This window comes from Procambarus clarkii, chromosome 50 (genome assembly GCF_040958095.1).
Source record: "Procambarus clarkii isolate CNS0578487 chromosome 50, FALCON_Pclarkii_2.0, whole genome shotgun sequence".
NCBI classification, from domain to species: domain Eukaryota; kingdom Metazoa; phylum Arthropoda; class Malacostraca; order Decapoda; family Cambaridae; genus Procambarus; species Procambarus clarkii.
The window spans coordinates 7,587,902-7,610,989 of record NC_091199.1 but is presented as its reverse complement, the minus strand read 5'-3'; the positions used below and the strand labels follow the sequence as shown (position 1 = coordinate 7,610,989).

At 42.8% G+C, this 23,088-nt stretch overlaps 1 protein-coding gene across 8 annotated transcripts in view; it reads left to right on the top strand.

The window, feature by feature from the left end:
• LOC123772653 (mucin-19) overlaps positions 1 to 23,088 on the top strand; it is a 213,859-nt gene that overhangs the window by 186,324 nt on the left and 4,447 nt on the right. For 5 of the 8 annotated variants that reach the window (XM_069303438.1, XM_045765919.2, XM_045765916.2 and 2 more), the window contains exon 6: positions 18,805 to 18,834. The exons of 1 other annotated variant lie outside the window; for it this stretch is intronic. In XM_069303438.1, the coding sequence (XP_069159539.1) occupies positions 18,805 to 18,834 (30 nt within the window). Of the gene's footprint in view, positions 1 to 18,804; positions 18,860 to 23,088 lie in introns of all 8 variants that reach the window. 2 more of the 8 variants (XM_045765922.2, XM_069303437.1) reach the window with 2 other exon arrangements.

Here is a 23,088-nt window from a genome sequence, read left to right as displayed (position 1 = left end):
CTTCTGGGCCCAGATTCACGAAGCAGTTATGCAAGCACTTACGAACGTGTACATCTTTCCTCAATCTTTGACGGCTTTGGTTACGTTTATTAAACAGTTTACAAGCATGAAAACTTGCCAATCAACTGTTGTTATTGTTATAAACAGCCTCCTGGTGCTTCGGAGCTCATTAACTGTTAAATAATTGTAAACAAAGCCGCCAAAGATTGAGAAAAGAAGTACAGGTTCATAAGTGCTTGCGTAACTGCTTCGTGAATCTGGTCCCTGGTAGGTTAGGATAAGGGCACATTAGTACGACAGTTTCCTGACGTTGGGGAACCTTAAGAGGACGGCCGGTCATCAGCTGACGCCATGGACACAAGCACCAACCCACGCCACCATGAGTCAAGTCTCTACAACACAACATTCAACTCTTGCCAAATGAACAACATTGACAGTGAGCGAGGTTAAGCCCTGAGGTTGTGGGGTTGAGCCAGACTACAGGTGAGTACCGTGACTCGTCTCCCAACATCACCATTCATGCACTCAAGTACGTTTATCGAGACAATTAAATACATCTCAAAGTAGAGTAGCTTAGGGTATTGGTACTCTCCTGCGTGCAGTCAGTCCTTAAACCTTCACCCAAACTACACGTACTAAGGAGGAGGAGAGGCTGTAAACAGATGGGTTTACAGCCATGATCTTCCCAGATCACGGGAAGATGTTGTGATACGTGTCACATTTTGTCTCAGTTTGATGCACTGATCCTCGCACCGGCACTCTATTGTTCTTATTTTATTACTTTCTTTAAAAATTTTTTGCCGTCTCCTGTGCCAGAACCCTCCCCCCTCCAATGTCAAGAACCCCCTTCCGGTGGCGGATATTAGAACAATTTAAACAACTCCCCTCGTTGCAATCAATAATTTTTATCAATATTTCTAAGATACAAACTCGAGGGTCCATAGAATGCGTCACACAAGTTGTGACGGCTGGGATGATCCCAGTGGTCTCAGCTTCACGTGTTTTCATAAGTTTTGCAATAGTTGCTGTTTTACAGTCTTAAACTGATCACGATGACGCTTCATGCCAGCACCTGGTCAATATATCCCAGAACTGTTTACTGGACTGATTGACATGTGGTGTGTTCGCTCCTAGCTGTGTCTGGGTACAGGTTGCAACCCGTTCTCGCAAATTTAATAAGTCAATATTGACTTATTAACTACGTGCATAGGTGATATACTAAACATGATAGATACCCTTAAAAAGATTCATAGAAAACACCGACCTTACCTAACCTTGTTAGTATCTTAAGATAAGCATCTTATTGCTTCGTAATTACAATTATTACTTAACCTATAATAGGTATAGGTTAAGTAATAATTGTAATTACGAAGCAATAAGATGCTTATCTTAAGATACTAACAAGGTTAGGTAAGGTCGGTGTTTTCTATGAATCTTTTTAAGGGTATCTAGTATGTTAAGTATATCACCTATAGTTAATAAGTCAATATTGACTTTACGAATTTGCGAGAACGGGTTGCAGGCCGCCCAAGGCCGGGTCTGGGGGAGTAGAACAACTCGAATAGATCACAGGTAAAGCTCTGGTAGTAGTAAAAGCACATCATGTTCCGTCTTGTGGCCAGGTAAGGAATAGTTAAGACTTTCAGTAGATGGCTTACACCACCGTACTAGAGAATGGTCTCGTGCTCTACAACTCGTACGGAAAGTATAACAAACTTGCTTCCCAGTAGCAACACTTGTTACGTAGACAGCCTTAGACCATTATAGGTAAATTACAGCATCTTGGAAGCTGTGAAGAAGAAGTGAACAAGTTTCTAGTGGGGTCAGCTGGGCAGTAGTCGGTACGGGGACCTTCAGACTAAGAGTTCAAACAGCCTCATAGACCAGTCAAAGACAATTGAAGGGTGACGAGAGGCCAGACTGCGGGAATATAACAACTCTCAATATCAACAAGAGGTAAGATGACAGGCGTAGAACTCGCGGAGATAAAGAGTGAAAGATACAAATATATGAGCGACATTAGCAAGGTGTTGACGCTGCTATAGTGTTTGGAGCCTTAAGACCCACTGAAGACAAATATAAACCTTCAATACAGTAGGTATTGAAGGGCGGCAGGTGGCGCAGGAGCCACCGTGGAGGTTTACACCTTGCTGGGGGTAAAAATAGCAGAGATAGATAAGTGAGAACATTTGGGGTGTAAATATAGTTGCTCGCATGGGCCGGTAGGTACCATGCGGTACCTCTGGGGTCAGTGTGTCCCCCGGCCCGGTCTCCCCCGTCCTCCTGGTTCATGGTATTGTCAGCTAAACTGTTGGTGCTTGCAGTCTAACGTGGGCAGGACACCCCGGCTGGTCAGAGAACCTTCCCTTAGTGTATCGAGCTCTTTCCTAAACGCACTAATTATGCCAACAGAAGACGCCCCACAGCAGAGCCCCGACTCGTACCCACAGTTAGGTCTCTTCCAACATAACGAGGAAGACAATAGTCAAGCAATTTGTCTCGGTGTCTGCCTGTTAGGAGGTCGTGGGGACAGGTCGTTGGGGGGCAGATCTGCCATCACCTCCCACACATTTGGCACTACCAACACCTCCCTCTATTTGCACAATGGCTGGCCACCACCTACACCACCACCACCTACACCACCGTGGCCACTACCACCACCTACACCACCACCACGGATAGGAGGTCGGGCGGACTGCCAGTCTGTTCCCTACATCAGTGTCGTGCGGGGCGCCACATTGCTCCTCCACCATTGTCTCCATCTTGACCCCTAGTCTCAGCCTCTCTCTCTCCGCCTGTACATGCATTCATCTTTCTGCTCTGTCCCTCATTCTGTCCTCTTGTGCATTCCCCATAAAGCTCCTCCCGCCGCGTTTGGACCAACTCGGGAGTTACTATCGAAATAAATATTTCTGTACAATTGTAAGTTGGCTCCCAGTGATAATGTATTCGTGCTGTTGGCTCCCAGTGATAATGTATTCGTGCTGTTGGCTCCCAGTGATAATGTATTCGTGCTGTTGGCTCCCAGTGATAATGTATTCGTGCTGTTGGCTCCCAGTGATAATGTATTCGTGCTGTTGGCTCCCAGTGATAATGTATTCGTGCTGTTGGCTCCCAGTGATAATGTATTCGTGCTGTTGGCTCCCAGTGATAATGTATTCGTGCTGTTGGCTCCCAGTGATAATGTATTCGTTCTGTTGGCTCCCAGTGATAATGTATTCGTGCTGTTGACGTAGTGAGAACAGAACATACTTCAGAAGGCCTGTGGGGTTGTGGGAGGTAACTCCTGGTTCAGTCGGCTTCCGTCTCTACTTAAAATCGGGGATCCAGGGTTCGATTTCCAGGCGGGACAAATGGTTGGGCACGTTTCTTTTCACCTAATGTCTCTGTTCTCCTAGCAGCAAATAGGTACCCAGGAGTTAGGTAACTTGGGTGGTCAACCCAAGGTATGATCCTGATCAACCAGGCTGTGACTCATACGTCAGGCTGCGAGAAGCCGCATCTAACAGCCTGGTTGACTAGGCCACCAACCAGGAAACCTGGCCAGAGACCGGGCCGCGAGGATGTTGATTCCCAAAATCAACACATGGTAACAGCAAGGTTATCTTGAGGTTATCTCTGCTCGCAGCCTGACGTATGAGTCACAGCCTGGTTGGTCAGGTATCCTTTGGAGGTGCTTATCCAGTTCTCTCTTGAACACTGTGAGGGGTCGGCCAGTTATATCCCTATGTGTAGTGGAAGCGTGTTGAACAGTCTCGGGCCTCTGATGTTGATGGAGTTCTCTCTGAGTACCTGTTGCACCTCTGCTTTTCAACGGGGGTATTCTGCACATCCTGCCATGCCTTCTGGTCTCGTGTGATGTTATTTCTGTGTGAAGGTTTGGGACCAGCCCCTCTACTATTTTCCACGTGTAAATTATTATGTATCTCTCCCGCCTGCGCTCAAGGGAATACAGATTTAGGCATTTTAGTCGGTCCCAATAGTTTAGATGTTTTACTGAGTGGATTCTAGCAGTAAAGGTCTCTCTCTGCACGCTCTCTAGGTCGGCAGTGTCTCCATCTTTGAAAGGGGCTGTCATTGTGCAGCAGTACTCCACTCTAGAGAGCACTAGCGTCTTGAAAAGTATCATCATTGGTATATCATCTCTAGTGTGAAAGGTTCTTGTTATCCATCCTGTCATTTTTCTTGCAGATGCAAGAAATCTGTTCTGTCTTATAATGGACAGGTAAGGTAACTTCTGTGTCAGAAGTGACACTTGCTCTTGATTGATTGATTGATGAAGATTAAGCCACCCAAGAGGTGGCACGGGAATGAATAGCCCGTAAGTGGTGGCCCTTATGAGCCATTACCAGCATCAAGAGCTAATACTAAGATCTGTGGAGGTGCAACTGCACCCTGCGTGACGGGAGATGTCTCCCGTCACTTGCTCTTGTTCCGTGCACATTTATATATGTCCGTATTAGTGTGTACCTGTGGCTGGTCTCGAGGGTCTTGTACTGGCCGCCCCGGACATGACGCCCAAGCTTGACGAGTGGTAATTTGATCAGCGGGGCTGTTGTTTGTCGCAGATATGTTATACATCTTTTATGTCAACTGTTGCATATGGAGTAATAACCAGGCTTATGGTCTACAACCCAAATACCTCAATTATTTCTATAAAAGTTCTATGCAAAATTATTATTATTTCAATTATTTCTATAAGTTCTATGCAAAATTATTATTATTTCAATTATTTCTATAAGTTCTATGCAAAATTATTATTATTTCAATTATTTCTATAAAAGTTCTATGCATAAAAGTTGATAAAGATTTACTCGTCTATGTGATCTATTTACTCTGGCAGTGGCGTGCTGCTCACCTAGTGGTTCCAGGGGGCGATCACGGGCGCCGGCGAGAAACAATGGGCAGAGTTTCTTTCACCCTATGCCCCTGTTACCTAGCAGTAAATAGTTACTTGGGAGTTAGACAGCTGTCACGGGCTGCTTCCTGGGGGTGGAGGCCTGGTCGAGGACCGGGCCGCGGGGACACTAAGCCCCCGAAATCATCTCAAGATAACCTCAAGAAGATAGTGGTGTGGGAGTGTGGGTGGAAGCATTGTGGCTGTGGTCGTAGTATCTTGTGGGTTTGCTTTTGCGGAAATTGTTGTATAAATGAGTGAATATAGTATAAATGAGTGAATATAGTATAAATGAGTGAATATAGTATAAATGAGTGAATATAGTGTTTGTGCTTGTGAAAATGTTTGGGTTTAATAGGGTGAAGGTGGTGTTGGATAGACTGGTGCAGGGGTAATAGATGAACCTAGCGAGATGGGGATTCATTTCTCCGCTACTTGACAATGACAGTCATAGTCCACTAACACTGAAGTTGGCACTCTCACTTGACACAATTATGGCACAGCTGATATGACGTCATTCATTTGGCATCATTATAGGAAGCTCCCCGAGACACGTGGCACTCCTCCCAGCTTGTTGATGTTAACGAGGCCTCGGGGGGGGGGGGGGGGGACTATTTTCTTGGTGCCATGTTGCCATAATACAAGTCTTATCTTGCTGTGTTAAATATGATTTAACACCAAAATGATATTTATAATCTCTCTCTCGGTCTTAGAAACTGTACCTGTGGACGATCTCGAACCCATTGTTGATGTGACGACTTGTACTGAATTTTGTAACTAGTTCGCCAATATTGTAACTTGGTTAGTTAAATGAATTGTGGGGTTCAGTCCCTGAGCCCTTTGTAACCCTTTCCACTACCGCCCACAAGATGGGTATGGGGTGCATAATAAATGCACTAAACTAAACTCTCTCGGTCTCTTCTTGCTCTGGCTTTCTCGTTGGGGCGTTGGGTGGCAGTTAAGTTGTCATAGGCCAGCCACGCTAATGATGTTTCATTATGTCTAAAGTTAATCCCAAGTATTTGAAGTGTTTCATATGGAACGCTTTCACCTCTGGTAGCCACGGGAGACATCTCCCGTCACGCAGGGTGCAGTTGCACCTCCACAGATCTCCAGTATCATCTATTGATACTGGTAATGGCTCAAAAGGGCCACCACTTACGGGCTATTCATGCCCATGCCACCTTTTGGGTGGCTTAATCTTCATCAATCAATCAATCTCTGGTAGCCTCTATTGTCCCCCGCTTGCATACCCTTCACAGACAGAACAGATACCAGAGCACACGGCTGTCACTGCTGACAGACGTGAGGTGAAACTCGCTACTGCATGTGCTTCAACACACTCTTCAAACTATCCGAAAAGAAGACAAAAATTATCTTAGCATGGAAAATACGGCTAAGTTGTCCCTAATTAGAGTACGTAGAGCTTGAGGGAGATTGAAATTGAAATAAGTTTATTGAGGTAAAATACACACAAAGGGATGAGGTAGCTCAAGCTATTCTCACCCCGTTCAGTACATCGTGTTAATATATACATAGACACACATCACAAACAATAAACATATTACCAAACATTCTGAGAGATAAACATATACATTTCTTCCTTTATACAAGTAGTATGGTATCAGACGTACACACAAATACTTTGACTAGGTATTACTATATAATTTATACACTATATACCATATATTTAAATATAAATATACTATATTTGACTATATATACCTAGTCATACTATTTGTGTATAGACAATTTGCAAGACATATTCATACAATGCAACAAAAGGTGACAATCTTGATTCTTATCTCTCTCAATTGAGGGAGATGATAGGTGGAGTAGAGGAAGGCAGGAATTATCAAGGGAAAGCGTCAAGCCATTATGGCTATATAGCACTGGGAAGGGGTCAGTATAAGGATCTGGAATGGGACGGAGGGGAAGGAATGGTGCCCAACCACTTGGACGGTCGGGGATTGAACGCCGACCTGCATGAATCGAGACCGTCGCTCTACCGTCTAGCCCAAGTGGTTGGGCAGGTGGGGTAGAGGCTGTTGGGCGCCTTGAGCACTGGGCCCAACACCCCCCCCCCCCCACACCTCTAAGCCATTTGAACATATAACCAGCAAATATCAGAAATATAGACGGACTTAAAAGTTTTTCTCCAAGAGCAGGACACGTTATACGTGGGTGATCAACCAGGTTGTGGCTCTGAAGGCCACAGGTAGTAAGTCACAGTGATCATGCTGCCATAAGGAAGTCAGGTATCACTTCCTGCTCGGATAGTAAAACTCACTCGAAACTAGCCACTCGAAACTAGACGAAACCCGTCTTCTCTTCTCAGTGGAGAGCACTGTGAGCCTGTTGAGCCACAGAGCCTTGTCCCCTCCGATTTAACTTCCTTGGAGGGTTAACCAGTTGTGCCTAACCCAAAGGTTAGACGACTTGTGTGTTTGTATGGCTCAAACAACCTCCTTACGGACTCTTGCTATTACTCAATCTCACGAGTTTTAATAAGAGATTCAGCACCATGATAGATTTCGTACTGTATTTTGTGAAATTGTATTTTTTGTATTTAGGGTAATGTTGAATTATTTTAAGTTTTTGCATTTTTTTAGGCTTTATATAAAAGGTATAGAAAGGAATTCAACAATAAACCATTATGTTGTATTCTCTTGTATTGTTGTATTCTGAAGTATTGTACTGTGCAGTGGTTTGTAACCCTGTTCCGTTCTGGAAGTTGAGAGTTGACGTAACTTGACTGTAATGACCGTTGAGGGTGATTAGGGTGGGGGAGGGGGGGGGGTTGCTGGCACAGTGCCGGATGGGGGGAGGGGAGGGAGGGGGGGAGAGACACGTGACCTGGAGATACATACAAACGCTACACACTCTAGGACATCATGTGTACACGTGCTTATGTGTCGTGATGCACCTGTGACCTATTTCGAGGGTTCCTCTCTTGTAGGACCAGAACCCCTGAAGTGTGTACTCACCTAGTTGTGCTTGCGGGGGTTGAGCTCTGGCTCTATGGTCCCGTCAATCAACAGGTGTACAGGTTCCTGGTGTGTGTGTGTGTGTGTGTGTGTGTGTGTGTGTGTGTGTGTGTGTGTGTGTGTGTGCGCGCGCGCGCTCACCTAGTTGTGTTTGCGGGGGTTGAGCTCTGGCTCTATGGTCCCGCCTCTCAACCGTCAATCAACAGGTGTACAGATTCCTGAGCCTATTGGGCTCCATCTGTGTGTCCTCTCAAACATACGTGTGTGTGTACAAGCATTCTGCCCTGTCCCATATTCTTGTATTCTTGTTGAAATAATGTTATCTATGTGAGTGCTTTGTGCATTACCTGAGTGATTAATTAAGACGTGTTTCCTTGCTCTCAGGTAAGCTGTGTGGGAGAGCCGCAGAGTTCCTTGGAGACGAGGAGTAGTCTACTTCACCAAACGCCTCCTCCTCCCTCCTCAAGACATCCCACATGTCGTAGGGATGCTGGTCGTATTTAGGCTTAAACTTTCCTGTAGATATACATTTAGTTTGTAAATTAATGTAGTTTTAAGATCACTGATAAACAACAGTTAAGTAATTTTTTAAGATTAGCTTCCTAAACTAATTGCTCAATAACTTGTAATCTTTTTAAATTGTTCTAGTGTCAAAGCATAAATGTATAAACATATAATTATATAAATGTTATATATAATATATATATATATATTTGTATATATACATTATTTATATATGTATATATACAAAATATATACATATGTAAATATATATACATATATTTATATAAATATATTTATATATGTATATATTTATATAAATATATATTTATACATGTATATATTTATATAAATATATGCAGAATAACCACATATGAAAAATAGAAAATGCTTAACGCGTTTTCGGCTAATTCGCCTTCATCAGAGCAAAGTAGAATCCATTCTACTTTGCTACAAAGTAGAATCCATTGATTCTACTTTGCTCTGATGAAGGCGAATTAGCCGAAAACGCGTTAAGCATTTTCTATTTTTCATATGTGGTTATTCTGCATACTTGGATCAGTGTTTTTGTGATCATTGTTGCTTATATAAATATATATTTATACACATGAAGTGTACATAGCTTTCTAGTCAGTGTCATCTCAGGCAACCACAGTTAGGTTGACCAGACCACCAACCTAAGAGACGCTCTACCGTACAGCCCAAGTGGTTGGAACGTAACATAAAGTACACCGAGTAGTATACCTGGAGTTGGTTCAGGTACTCTAGGGCTATCTTCAGGTTATCTTGACATGATTTCGGGTCTTTTTAGTGTCCCCGCGGCCCGGTCCTCGACCAGGCCTCCACCCCCCCCAGGAAACAGCCCGTGACAGCTGACTAACACCCAGGTACCTATTTTACTGCTAGGGTGAAAGAAACTCTACCCATTGTTTCTCGCCGGCGCCTGGGATCGAACCCAGGACCACAGGATCACAAGTCCAGCGTGCTGTCCGCTCGGCCGACCGGCTCCCTGCACCCGGCTCGGGCTGTGTGGGATTGTTTTATGTATCACTGGATGACGAGTTGCCAATTTAGCAATTTCATCGGCAAGGATATCGTCAAGAACACGAGAATAAATAAAGTAATTGCAAATCACCAGGGGCCAGATTCACGAAAGCACTTACGCAAGCACTTACGAACGTGTACATCTTTCGTCAATCTTTGACGGCTTTGGTTACATTTATTAAACAGTTTACAAGCATGAAAACTTCCCAATCAACTGTTGTTATTGTTATAAACAGCCTCCTGGTGCTTCGGAGCTCATTACCTGTTAAATAATTGTAAACAAAGCCGCCAAAGATTGAGGAAAGATGTATACGTTCGTAAGTGCTTGCGTAAGTGCTTTCGTGAATCTGGCTCCTGGTACCTGATGCGTTTATGCTGATTATTTCTAGGGAGTGTGACGTTCGCGCGCACTGCGGGCTGCCTCGTACACACAACATAAACCCTGGGAGGTAATTTAATATAGTGAGGGAGGGAGGCGGGGCGGGTTTAGACGGCGAGGTGTGGAATTGAGATGAAGGAGTCGAGAGATTATTAATCCTGGAGAAGGGACGTGGTGGGGGGGGGAGGTAGGTAGGAGAGGAAGGAAGGTAGAGAGGGGAGAGATGAGAGAGTTAGATAAAACCCAGTCAGCGACACTTCTATCTTCATGGCATTTACCTCCATGAGCTTTCAAAGAATTAGGAGCAGCAAGAAGCCAGCAGCAGCCAGCAGCAGCAGCAGCAGCAGCAAGAAGCAAGCAAGCAGCAGCAGCCAGCAGCAGCAGCAAGAAGCAAGCAGCAGCAGCAGCAACAGCAGCAGCAGCAGCAAGAAGCAATCAGCAGCCAGCAGCAGCAAGAAGCAAGCAGCAGCCAGCAGCAGCCAGCAGCAGCAGCAAGAAGCAAGCAGCAGCAGCAGCCAGCAGCAGCAGCAAGAAGCAAGCAGCAGCAGCAACAGCAGCAGGGCTCTTTCGTTCACAGAATGTCATGAAGATAGTCTCTTGTGGACGTTGACTTACAATGTACACGCAGCCATGCTCCCTAAGCCAGGTCGTGCACTAAGTAACTATAGGAATGTTAGATGTTAATTGGCAGATGTTAAAAGCTAATTATATAGTTGGTGAGGGGAGTCATCTGTGAGGAACACAACAGGAGAGCCTCTGTAGCTATGCGATTTTCTGTGAAGGAAGCAGCACAGCAGCTTCAGTTGTCGATACAGCTTCGACCCAGTTGTCGAATGGGTATCAACTGGGTTATCTTCTTGAGGTTATCTTTAGATGATTTCGGGGCTTTAGCGTCCCCGCGACCCGGTCCTCGACCAGGCCTCCACCCCAGGAAGCAGCCCGTGACAGCTGACTAACACCCAGGTACCTATTTTACTGCTAGGTAACAGGGGCATAGGGTGAAAGAAACTGCCCATTGTTTCTCGCCGGCGCCCGGAATCGACCTCGGGACCACAGGATCACAAGTCCAGCATGCTGTCCGCTCGGCCGACCGGCTGGGTGCTCAGTCATGTAGGAATAACGGAGAATTATTCTCTGCAAATGTAATTACAAAACTTGCAACTAAGAACAGGACTGTAGACATGTAGCACAGATTAAGAAAATGCAGTTATAGCAATGCAAAAGATTGTGGCTATAACACGGCAGCTGCAACATCAGGTTCTGCAGGATGGTAAACAAAAGCAACTATGCACCACTTACTTTGATTAAAGGGAACACTAGACGGAGAGAAGTGCACTTTCACAGCATCGGGCTTAGATACGCATCTGCTTGGGGAATAGGTTTGCAGGCTCCAGAAGAAGAGAGCGGCTTGTAATTAACTTTTCACAGAGATATAATGACATTAAAGTTGTTATATACATTGTTTACAACCTTGCTGAAGCCACCACAAGAGGCCACAACCTTGCTGAAGCCACCACAAGAGGCCACAACCTTGCTGAAGCCACCACAAGAGGCCACAACCTTGCTGAAGCCACCACAAGAGGCCACAACCTTGCTGAAGCCACCACAAGAGGCCACAACCTTGCTGAAGCCACCACAAGAGGCCACAACCTTGCTGAAGCCACCACAAGAGGCCACAACCTTGCTGAAGCCACCACACGAGGCCACAACCTTGCTGAAGCCACCACACGAGGCCACAACCTTGCTGAAGCCACCACACGAGGCCACAACCTTGCTGAAGCCACCACAAGAGGCCACAACCTTGCTGAAACCACCACAAGAGGCCACAACCTTGCTGAAGCCACCACAAGAGGCCACAACCTTGCTGAAGCCACCACACGAGGCCACAACCTTGCTGAAACCACCACAAGAGGCCACAACCTTGCTGAAGCCACCACAAGAGGCCACAACCTTGCTGAAGCCACCACACGAGGCATAAACCTCCATCCACAGCCTAAATAAGACTGAAATGAGAATCACTTACGAGGCAGCCAGAGGCTTCAGGTCCACTCAAGAGTATCTCTGGGAACAAATAAAACCTGCAGTTTGCCTCTTCGCAAGATGAAAATTAATCTGATTAACTACCACGTGTAGTCAAGATTAACTTTATGGCTTTTTTGTTTTCTAATGAAACGATGAGGATTATCAATGTCAAAATCATTATTACACAAACACCTAAACGTAAAATTTGTAATGAACATGAATGAGATATACAATTTTACGTAAAGTTTTCTCGAAACAAGATCTAGTGGGATGGAACAGGAGGGATAGGACGGAGAGGAATAAGAGAGGGGAGAGTGCATAGAGGTAAAAGGGAAATAAAGAGGAGAGAGAGAGGGCTGGCCCGACAGTCTCCTGGCGGAGTGAAAAGTGTAATCTGGTGGAGTGGAACCCTGGTGGTGGGGGAGAAGGGGGGCTGAGGTAGGGGGAGGAGGTGGTAGTGGTGAGGAGGGATCCAGTTTTTCATCTGTGTGTACACCTTTATACACATGAAAGGTCGAGCATGAACGGCGAGCGCTGCCTTCCCCCCCCCCCCACACATATTGCAGCTTAAGCAACGTGCTTGCCTAGTAGTGACGACGGGGACGCCAGGCCCAGCTCTGTGCCCCGCCTGGCAGCCTCGTATGTGTACCCCGGTATGTTATACTGCAACTATCTGACGTTCACATTATTTGTCAAAGCTTAAGCAGTGATTCATCTCTGATTTTCTTACCATACTTGTATGTTGAGTTAACATCAACCGCATCTCTGACCCAGTTAACTTGTTGACAACTCTTAACACTACTTGGAGACCTGGATCTTACTTGGAGAGGGTCTCGAGAGGGTGTTCTACGTGGCCAAGTAGGAAGTCGAGCCTACTGTACTAAGAGTACTTCTGTATTCTTCGAGCACTACTGTACTACTACCACTACTGTATTGTAACATACTTATAAATGTGTCTGGTTTTCAGCGATATCCTTTAGGTCTGTTGATGCTAGCTTGGAACATCTGTTTGTCTGCTCTCTTAGAATCTTGTGTGTCGCTATCATGTCTCCGTATTTCTCCTCTCCTGCAGTGTAGCGAGTGTCGTGTGTCTGTTTTCGTAACTCAAACCTCTCAATTCGAACACGAAACTTGATGCGCACTTTTTAAACTTTTTTCTAGTTAATATATAAATACAAAATAAGGGGTACCACCTCAGGCTGGAAGAATGGGGACCCATAGTCTTGGAGAAAAGGGCACATAAAGCATTAGAGTAGATTTTTAGGCCCTCTTGGCCCCCCCCCCTCCCCTTCATGCAGTTTGCTGGCAGTTTCCAGTATAAGTTATATAACATTTATATCTAAATAAGAAGTGTTCCATGCTGGGTGTGTATTGAGTGGGCCTGACGTGGGTTGCACAGAGGCCCTGAAAACCCTACGTCGCTGACGTTAGTGCGTCTTGAAGAATGAAATTGACTCATGACACATGTTGGGTAATGTGTGTTGGAGAGCGAGGTAGAGATGGGTAACGCTGGCTAGAGGACACTGGTGGTGAGGCGGGCATTAGTGTGGCTGTGCTGATAGGTTGATGAGGGACTACGTTGTTCTGACTAGCTTATCCTCTCCCGTCCCCATCCCGCCCCCCCCCCCCCCCCCCATTGCGTACCCTCCACTATGACGTACGTACGAGTGTTGATTTCGATGCCATTGTAAACAAGCTCGTCATGGGATTTGTTAGTGATGATTGTTGTCTCACTTAGGGCGTGATGAACAGTCCTAATGTCCATATTACTGCTACGTGCTTCATGGTTACCCTTACACCCATTACAACCCCGCGCCATCCCACGCGCCAAAACATCTCACAAGGTGTACTATTTAATGAGGTGATTTAGAATTTGACTATTTCTTTGGACTACCACTATTGCCAAGCCAATTCATTGCATATATTAAGACTGCTGTTTTAGCTTGTCCTAATCATCACTATCAGATAAATTTCACAAACGCATTTCCTGTAAAGATTTTAAGCTTGGCTTTATCTATGCGAACGGAGCCATCAAGTGCCCAAACGTCTCGGTCCTGCTGCGGGAATCGAACCCTGTATCTTTAGATTGTGAATGGTGTTGACCATTAGGCTGCAATATCTGCTGACTCATTGCACTGTACAATACCGTGCCCCCGGTGCACCTTAAAATGTATCATCGGCACATATAGTTTTATTAAATTATACTTTAATTATTTGTGTATATAGTGAAGAGTAGAGGTCCCAGGGCAGAGCCTTGAGGCACTCGACTTGCTACTGTTTCTCACACAAACTTTTTAATCCATGTACACTGACCCGCTCTTGTACGATGGATACCACCTGCTCCAGTGTTAACAGATTTCATCCAGTACCGGGCACCTCCCCTCCAGTACCGGGCACCTCTGTCTTCGTCAAAGCGTCGAGAAGAACAGTACAAAAACCTTAAGCAAGTCCAGGTGTATATCATAACGTTAGTGTGTGGGGCTGTTCTCGTGTTGGTGAGGATGGAGAGACTATACTGTTACCGTTGGCACCTTACAGTGTAGGTGTGGCTGGGAGGGAGTATAATATTGAGGCCAAGTGATAAGAGATAGGAGAACAGTGTTACCAAGTTTACCTGACCCATCGCTACCCTCAACAATTCTGATTATGATCACTTTTTGTTTTGTTTTAATTTGTGAATATTGCAAAATTGGGACTAGTGTTCCAGATACTATAACATTTTCGTCCTCAACGACCTTGAGTTGTACAATTTTTCAATACTGCCTTTCGATAATAGGCTACTAGTTGACCCAGTCTATTGTCATGTTAAATATATCATGACCCAGTTGAATAATTTTATGGATTTTGTCGCACAAATTACCACCATTCAGATTCTAAATCCGAACGAAAATGATCAAACTAATTCAGTTTAATGAAAGTAATTCTGGTAATTATATTCACATAGGCGGTGGAAGCGTTTATGATGTGATAGTGTGGCAACAATGGTGGGGGAGATTGTCATGCATATCTGCTGGTGTGTGTATCAGTGTGGCTTGGGTCCTCTGCAGCTACACACCGGTATCTTACCTCCTCGCCGGCAGTTTAAAGTATCCAATTAACCAACACAAGAAGAGACTTGGTTCTTCATAGACAGCTTGTGGTGGTTGAACAATTGGATTTTTAATAAGAGACGTGATGGACGCATCTGCGCTTGTGTTGATGTTGAAATACTCTTGTTAAGTAACATGTTGATCAATCGTTAGGAAAATGTTCACAAAACTCCTGTATTGAAAAATGATGTTTTTAACTATCGCATGCGCCTGGGTAGAGGCTTTGGTCACGGTTTAACCAAGTTTCACACTGTTCTTCACGTGGGATATTACCAACCGGTCATCTAAAAATGGTAGTACTTATACAAACAATTGGTCGAAATTATATAAATGTGCCGTTGTACCTAAAAAAAGACTGTTATACTATTTTGTAGAGCACGAGAAGGGGGGAAAAAAGGCAACAAAACCTAGCGAGATGCGTATATTAGTCCTAAAGTTTCTTATTTATGCATAGGCCAGATTTAGTTCTATAGTTACCGTTTTGAACTAACCATTATTAACAAACTTTTTAGGGTACAATATTTGTATACATATGCAAACATTGTCTGCACAAGTATTGACGTTTCTGGAGGATAAGTTGGATCTATAATATAGAATCCCTGAATAATCTAAACATCCTCTTTTAGGACTCGCATTACACACAATATTAGTGTCGAGATCGCGATGGATAATCTAAACAAATTGTAAATCTATTTTGGTTATTATAACCTAATCATTTGAATGAGCTGTTCTAATTATTTTAATAACGTTATTCAAATAGATTCTTGTGTGAATATCTTTTGTCAATAAAATCCTGCAGTTTCTTTACGGTGACTACTGATATTTTTTAGCGATTCGAGTGTTTGTTGAAATAAAAGTATGAATCCGACAGTCATGTTCTCGTGGGAAGACATGTCCGTGGATGACTTGATGCGGAATTATGAAACAAACTTTGAACATGTGTACATCAGCAAGCGCACTTCCATGGTAAGTGATGTCGAAGTTTATCGCCCCAGTTGAACTTTAGGAAACATCCCATTGGTTCAACCTATAAATATGCGTGAGAGTCGACATAAAGGAAAAAGGAGGAGGGGGGGGGGTCAGTAATGTTAACTTATTATTTTAATAATAATATCTACATTATTTTAACACTTAAAATTTAAAGGGATAAATGTTAACATGTATATTCCTTAGTATATAATATTTAAAGCAGACAAGATCAGTGTTACTTGGTTTAGGAGTCAAAATCTTCAATAAATTTCTATAACAGATTCCCGTTTTCTTAAAATTTGTTTGCCAATCTTTGAATCATATTTAAACTTCTCATATCAGTTTTGAGCAAGTAAGTCTATATCAGTAGTGGAATGACTCACCATGAAGCCATAGGTGTCTGTATCCATTTTTTGTGGTGTGCCACACATGTACTAAAGAGATAGGTCTATCTTATCTAATGTTAAGCAAGTGTGACTCGGACATTGCCACAGCGAAAGGTGGATAAGCATAGCCTAGTATGTTTAATACTAGTTCTGATTCAGTGTGTTTTAACTGTGGATCATGTCACCCAATGGACAGTTAAATTTATCGGTGGAAATTGCTGATTTGAAAATAATTGCTGTTACGGCCACTTTGGGCCAGTAACCGGGTTCTTTCTGTTGTAACGTCTTCTTCTATATCGAACCCCAAGTCGGTGGTAAGCTTTCAAGAACTGGCTGTGTCAAGTAGTAGTGCAATGAATAAAAAAGGGGGCATAAGCAGTACACAATTATCTTCACCAATATGTTAACACCTATATATTAGGTGTTATATATATATTATAATAATAATAATATAAAATTAAAGTATTACTACACCTATTTACAATAGTCTCTCTCACGCAGGATCCCGATGAATCCACTTTCCAGGTACACGTCGTCCACTCCTAATGGCAAACACTGGCGAGTTCACCTTCCTTAATACGGGCCAGTCCACACACACCGTATTGCCACTATTACCACTACCCCACCTCCATTCCCCAGATACCCACTGGCAGAGGGTTTCAGCCACACACTGACAGGGGTCTCAAACAATCACATACAGGGGTAGCTAACACCCTGGCAGAAGTCTTTAGTCGCTCACTAGCAGCACTTCACAATAGCCGCACCACTGTCGTCTTGTAACTCTTACTGGCCAATCCTGGGTACATCGGTCCATACAACACTGCATACCTCAGCAGCTAACACACTGCTCTAACCAACGGCAGCCACTGTGTCTTCTCACAGGAGCAAGTCAAAGAGTTCTTGGACTGCCCAAGGTGAACTGCCTTCCAGTGCACCCACCTCCTTACATCACCTCATTGAACATAAAACGTCATTAATTAGACGGACAATACACTGGGTGACCTTGGGATAAAACCATTACACCTGGATATTGAAATTATATCTTGTAGCCACAACCTAGATGGCGGTGATCTTAATACACCACCCACCAGAGGTCATCCTCATTGACCTCACATTCTAACTGAGGCAGGAAACTGGAACCATTCACTGATACTTTGCCACCACCAACAGTTGGTGTGTGTTGTCTACATAGCACCCAGTACCAGGGAGTTGGAGTGCAGACCCATACATGGCGCTGAATTCGCCACTCGACACCCTGACGATGGTGTCGATACCATAACAGTTGCATTAAACAAATTATCGGGTAATGTTATAAACATGGGATCACTGGAACATTTCAAGCAAAGGTTAGGTAGATACAAAAGAGTTTGAGTGGATACAAGAGCTTCCCTCCATATCTCAAAAGGCCATGTGCCTTTTCCTGTATTATTATGCTCATTTGAGTGTATGAAGGTGAGGGTGGCAATAAGGTTACACACAACGTGAACATAACCCTTCTCCAGTAGCCTCTGCGTTACAGCTATGGTTACAAGATTTTCTCTTTGCGCAAGAAGTTCTATGTTCATGGCGGTCTGTTTACTCGTGTATAAATTTTCAAATCGATGGTCCGCACATTTGTAGTTTAAGCTTCAAATACAGAATTGGATAGATTGGCCAACCCTCCATAGTTAAGTATTGTTAAAAATTCTAATATAGTCGTTGGGAAGCTTCTTAAAGCCTCTTGATAGAGGCTTCCAGTTTACTCGGGGCTCTGATCTACCTCGGTGAATCGTGTTGGTGTTTTCTCTCCAATTCCCCTGCATTATTATTGTGTGTTTATTCGTAATTATCTGAATGTCGTCAATAGTATTAGAATAAAAACTACAATTAGATTAATAGAATCTGTGTGAGCATGCCTTTTCCCTTCAAACTATTTAATGTTTTTTTTATGAGCACTGATCAATTTGAATACTTTTGTGATCTAATACATGTATGAATTTGTACATCAATGAAACTGATCACTTTTAAATTCCCTATATTAGTTTTTTTAACGTGAAAATTGATCAGTTGCATTTTCCTTTTATAAACGCCATCAATTTTTCTTAACTTTTGCCAACTAGTATAATAAAATGATTTAATTGTTCTATTCGAAGGTTAATTAGTTTACTATTTTGATTCAAATTAAATATACAGTACTAGTCCCCCCCCCCCCCTGACTAACGGTTTAGAGGGGGCAAATCTCCTCAGCCACTGCACTTTGCACATCATTTATGTGTTTACTCGAGATTTACGTTTTACATCGATCATGGCGGCTCGGATGGTATTTATTAAATGGTGTACCAACTCCAGAACCTCCAGCAGATCATCCAGAACTCGAGGCTCTTTTATGGACGACATTGTACAGCTTTGGAGCTCGAAGTATTTAGTAAATACCAATTAAGCAGCCACGATAGAGACGAGATTCAGATCTTGCAAGTGAACACGTAGGTGCTTTGTGAATCCTGGTAGTCTTGTGTGGTTGGTGACTGTGACGCTCCTCCTATCTTTACAGTGCCAGCTGCTGTTGGAGGCAGGTTGTGAGGTAGTAGATAAGTTAGAGGACAATAGTAAGTGGCATGGATGTGGCCCTTTCCTGCACTACTGTTTAAGCACCTCAGTGGCAACGCGGATGGGGGCACAAAATTTTCCTCTCCTTTGTGTTTGCCTTTTGGTTTTGTTTTAAAGGGGGTAGGGGTGAGAGGGTATTGAGGCGTATTTTAGAATGCAGGGAATGTATGCCGTGTATTAATTGAATGTTAATGCTCATACTGCATGCTTTCAACCCTCCATAAAAAGGTTTGGGCAATTGTTATGATTAATGTCTGTACACTAATGCAAGGGCTTTCATTTTATTTAAATTTTTTTATTATATTTTGGATTTGAAAAGCGTGACTTAAGATTCTCAAAGTATCGGTGCCATGATGATTGCTTACATCCACTGAAAACTTTTTGTAGTGATTAGATTATAATACTTTTAGTTGGTGATAAAAAGTAGCCTGTAAAAATTAATTGGGCCCAAAATTTGCATTCAAATGGACGAATCAAAATTATTCTTTCATTCTGTAAATGTTTGAAAGGAAAATATGGACATTAAATTTTGTTTAAGGTTTTACATTTTTTTTTAATTTAAACATTTTCACATTTAGTATTTATGCAGTTGTAAACGAAATTAAGAATTATTTTCATTCAAAGTCAGTATATAAAACATGGGGCAATGTGAAGGATGTGGTTATTTTGGTAGTGTTGATCTAACAATGTGTGTTAAGTTTGTGTTTTTTGTGTAGACATTTTATTGTGGTCTTGAGCATATATTTTTTTTCTAGTTACTATATTATTTTAGTGTAATGAGTTTAGTATTGCAGTTTTAATTTCTTTAGTCTTGTAACTGTTTGACATATATCCTTTGTTAGCCAAATGTTTTTCACATCTCGTGCTCGTACAGTGGCCCCTGCTGTGCTCGTGCGGTACCTGGTTGTATTTGGAAGCTTAAAAACAGCTGAAAGAGATGAGATCAGTGATTAAAATTCCAGTAGCTAGCATCAGCCTGTCTGATGACATCAGTCAGTGGGCGGCGCTTGCGTTGCCTGGAGATGGAATCCTGAGCATCGTCGAGGCTATAGCTTCCAAATCCAACCAAGATCAGTCATCTACAACAGCTTGCCCTGACTGAGCCTTGTAGAGAAGCTTGACCTCTGCACAACTCTAGGGTTCTCGGGCATTGTTAAACAAAATTAAGCAGAAACTTTATTGTAAATAACATTTATAAGTTGACGAGAACCTTAGCATTCAACAGGGATAAACAGACCACCTTGTGCTTATAGCACCAAGAGTAAAGAGGATTACAAATTAGGTCACTTGCAAAACAGCGGCCATGTGTTAAGTTTCTGGATGCATTTGGGTATAGTTAAGTTTGGTGGCATGTACATACACGACTGCTTCAACTGTGTACACATTCTAATGGTCATTAGTGATAACCATGTGGTGACGTACATGTTTCAGTACCTCGGGTTTTGTGAATAATTCTTGTGGATGCCTTTCCTTGATTGATCTTTTTCTCTACTGTATAACTTTGAATGTTTCTTTCTCCTCTTTTTTTATCATCTCTTCCCCCCCCCCCCTGCTTTTACCCCTTATCTCCCTCCCCACAAGTAATGTAAGGAGACTCAGAACGTGCGTTTTGCTTTTCCCGATGCGTGATCGAGATGTGAATTTTTTCTACGAAACGGCGACTCACGGTTGTAATCATAATAATTTTTCCATAGAGATTAAACGGATCCCGTCCATTCCCTGCTATTTTTCCCAAGGACATTAAATGGTCCCCTGTCATCATCCCTAAATTTAGTTACCTCTGTGATGCAAGGTTCTAGTCAGTCAATTTTTCCTTTGAGATTTAACGGCAGCCTTCTGGCACTTACTAGATTTTCCCCATGGAGATTAAACAGCACCCTTCCGTCACCCCTAATGTTCAATGACGTCACCAGCCAACCAACGTCTTCATCCACCCTCAATAAGTCCGTTTTCCATTATTATATATTTAATCCCATTTTCAAAGACTAATTATTTCTAGTTAAAAGATAGCATATTAAACATAAGAATGAAACTGCTGAAGACCTGTTGGAAGTATTCAGTATTTCCTATTTATTTCCACCCATGTTGAACCAATAATTAACTTCCACTATGAAATGAAGTAAACTGCAGAAGGCCTATACATAAGTAGCAAGGACATAAAGCACAATATTCACACCTGTATTTGCCCGAGTCTTTTTCTAATGTTGAATAAATACCCCTATTGATACCCCCTTAGATTCATCCACTTTAAGCATGTCACATACAAGAAACTGCAGAGGACCCCATTAATGCCCTTTTTCATACCCATTCATTCAATCTTCACCTAAATATCTTCCAATTCTTGTTAGTAACTAGTAAACTAATTAAATTGAGAAATTTTTTTACCGACCCCCCCATCCCTCCACCCAGCCAAAGACGGTTTATTTGTACTGAACTTGATGTTTATATTAGCCCCAGCCACCCTGTACCTAACCTGCCTGGATCTTTGTTTAATATTCCAGACAAAGTTTATGTTCTTAGACTTGGCCACTCTGTACCAAACCTGCATTGACCTAATATGAAATGTATCATTTTTTGGGGGGGTGGGGGGGTTGCATCAACCCAACCACCCTGAACCTAACCTCTATACTAGGATCTTGGTTTAATATTGCATCTTATTCTTAGCCAAGTTTGATTTTTTGGACATTTGTTTTACAATGTCCAAAACATCAAACTTGGCTAAGAATAAGATGCAAACCAAGATCCTAGTATAGAGGTTAGGTCCAGGGTGGTTGGGTTGATGCACCCCCCCCTCCCCCCAAAAAATGATACATTTGATGTTAGGTCAATGCAGGTTTGGTACAGGGTGACTGAGTCCAAGTCCAAGAACATAAACTTTGCCTGGAATATTAAACAAAGAGCCAGGCAGGTTAGGTACAGGGTGGCTGGGGCTAATATAAACATCAAGTTCAGTACAAATAAACCGTCTTTGGCTGGGTGGAGGGATGGGGGGTCGGTAAAAAAATTTCTCAATTTAATTAGTTTACTAGTTACTAACAAGAATTGGAAGATATTTAGGTGAAGATTGAATGAATGGGTATGAAAAAGGGCATTAATGGGGTCCTCTGCAGTTTCTTGTATGTGACATGCTTAAAGTGGATGAATCTAAGGGGGTATCAATAGGGGTATTTATTCAACATTAGAAAAAGACTCGGGCAAATACAGGTGTGAATATTGTGCTTTATGTCCTTGCTACTTATGTATAGGCCTTCTGTAGTTTACTTCATTCCATAGTGGAAGTTAATTATTGGTTCAACATGGGTGGAAATAAACAAGAGATACTCAACAGTCCCAATAGGTCTTCTAGAGTTTCATAACTAAGCTTATTTCTAGTTAAAAAATTGCATATTAATCAGTCTTTGAAAATGGGATTAAATATGCAATTATCGAAAACACTTATTGAGGGAGGACAAAGACTGGCTGACTGAGGAAGTCATTGAACAAGATGATGGAAGGGTACTGTTTAATCTCCATTGGGAAAAATCTAGTGCACCAGAAGGCTGTCATTAAATCCCCAGGGAAAAAGTTGTAACTATTCCCTCCTTTCCTTTTCCTTTCCTTTCCTTTCCTTTCCTTTCCTTTCCTTCTTTCCTTTCCTCCCTCCCCACCCACTCACCCCTCCCTGCCTCCCATTCCCACTCACCCCTCCCTCCCCACTCCTCCAATCCCTCCCTCCTTCCTCTCCTCTCACACACTATTACTGTTTCTTCCTCACTTTGACATCCTTCCAAGGTGTATGAAGTTTGTCAGTGGCTAGATAATAGAAGCGTTCCAGGTGCGAGGCACAAGTGACCATCATTAATCATATCTCTCACGATATATTTGTTGAGAGATTGCATTAATCACTACTTAGAGACCTATTGTAATTGTTTTGATATCAAGCATTGTAACAGATGCCATGCAATTTTCATTAAGGTTTTCTGTTTGGGAGCTCCTGATATCACTGTCTTAATGAATTTCAAATGCATTTATTAGTATTATTTTTAGTAATAACTATTTAACCCTCATGTTAATACTAAACCTACGCCCGAAATGCTGTGCATGATTAATGGCTTTACAAAAATACAAATATACTAATTTAAATTGTTGTAAATAAGATGACAAATTAAGTCATTTGATGGTGTACAAGTGGCATCAAGGGTACTGATTTATGTACTGCATCACTACTAGCATTTGGATAGACATGAGC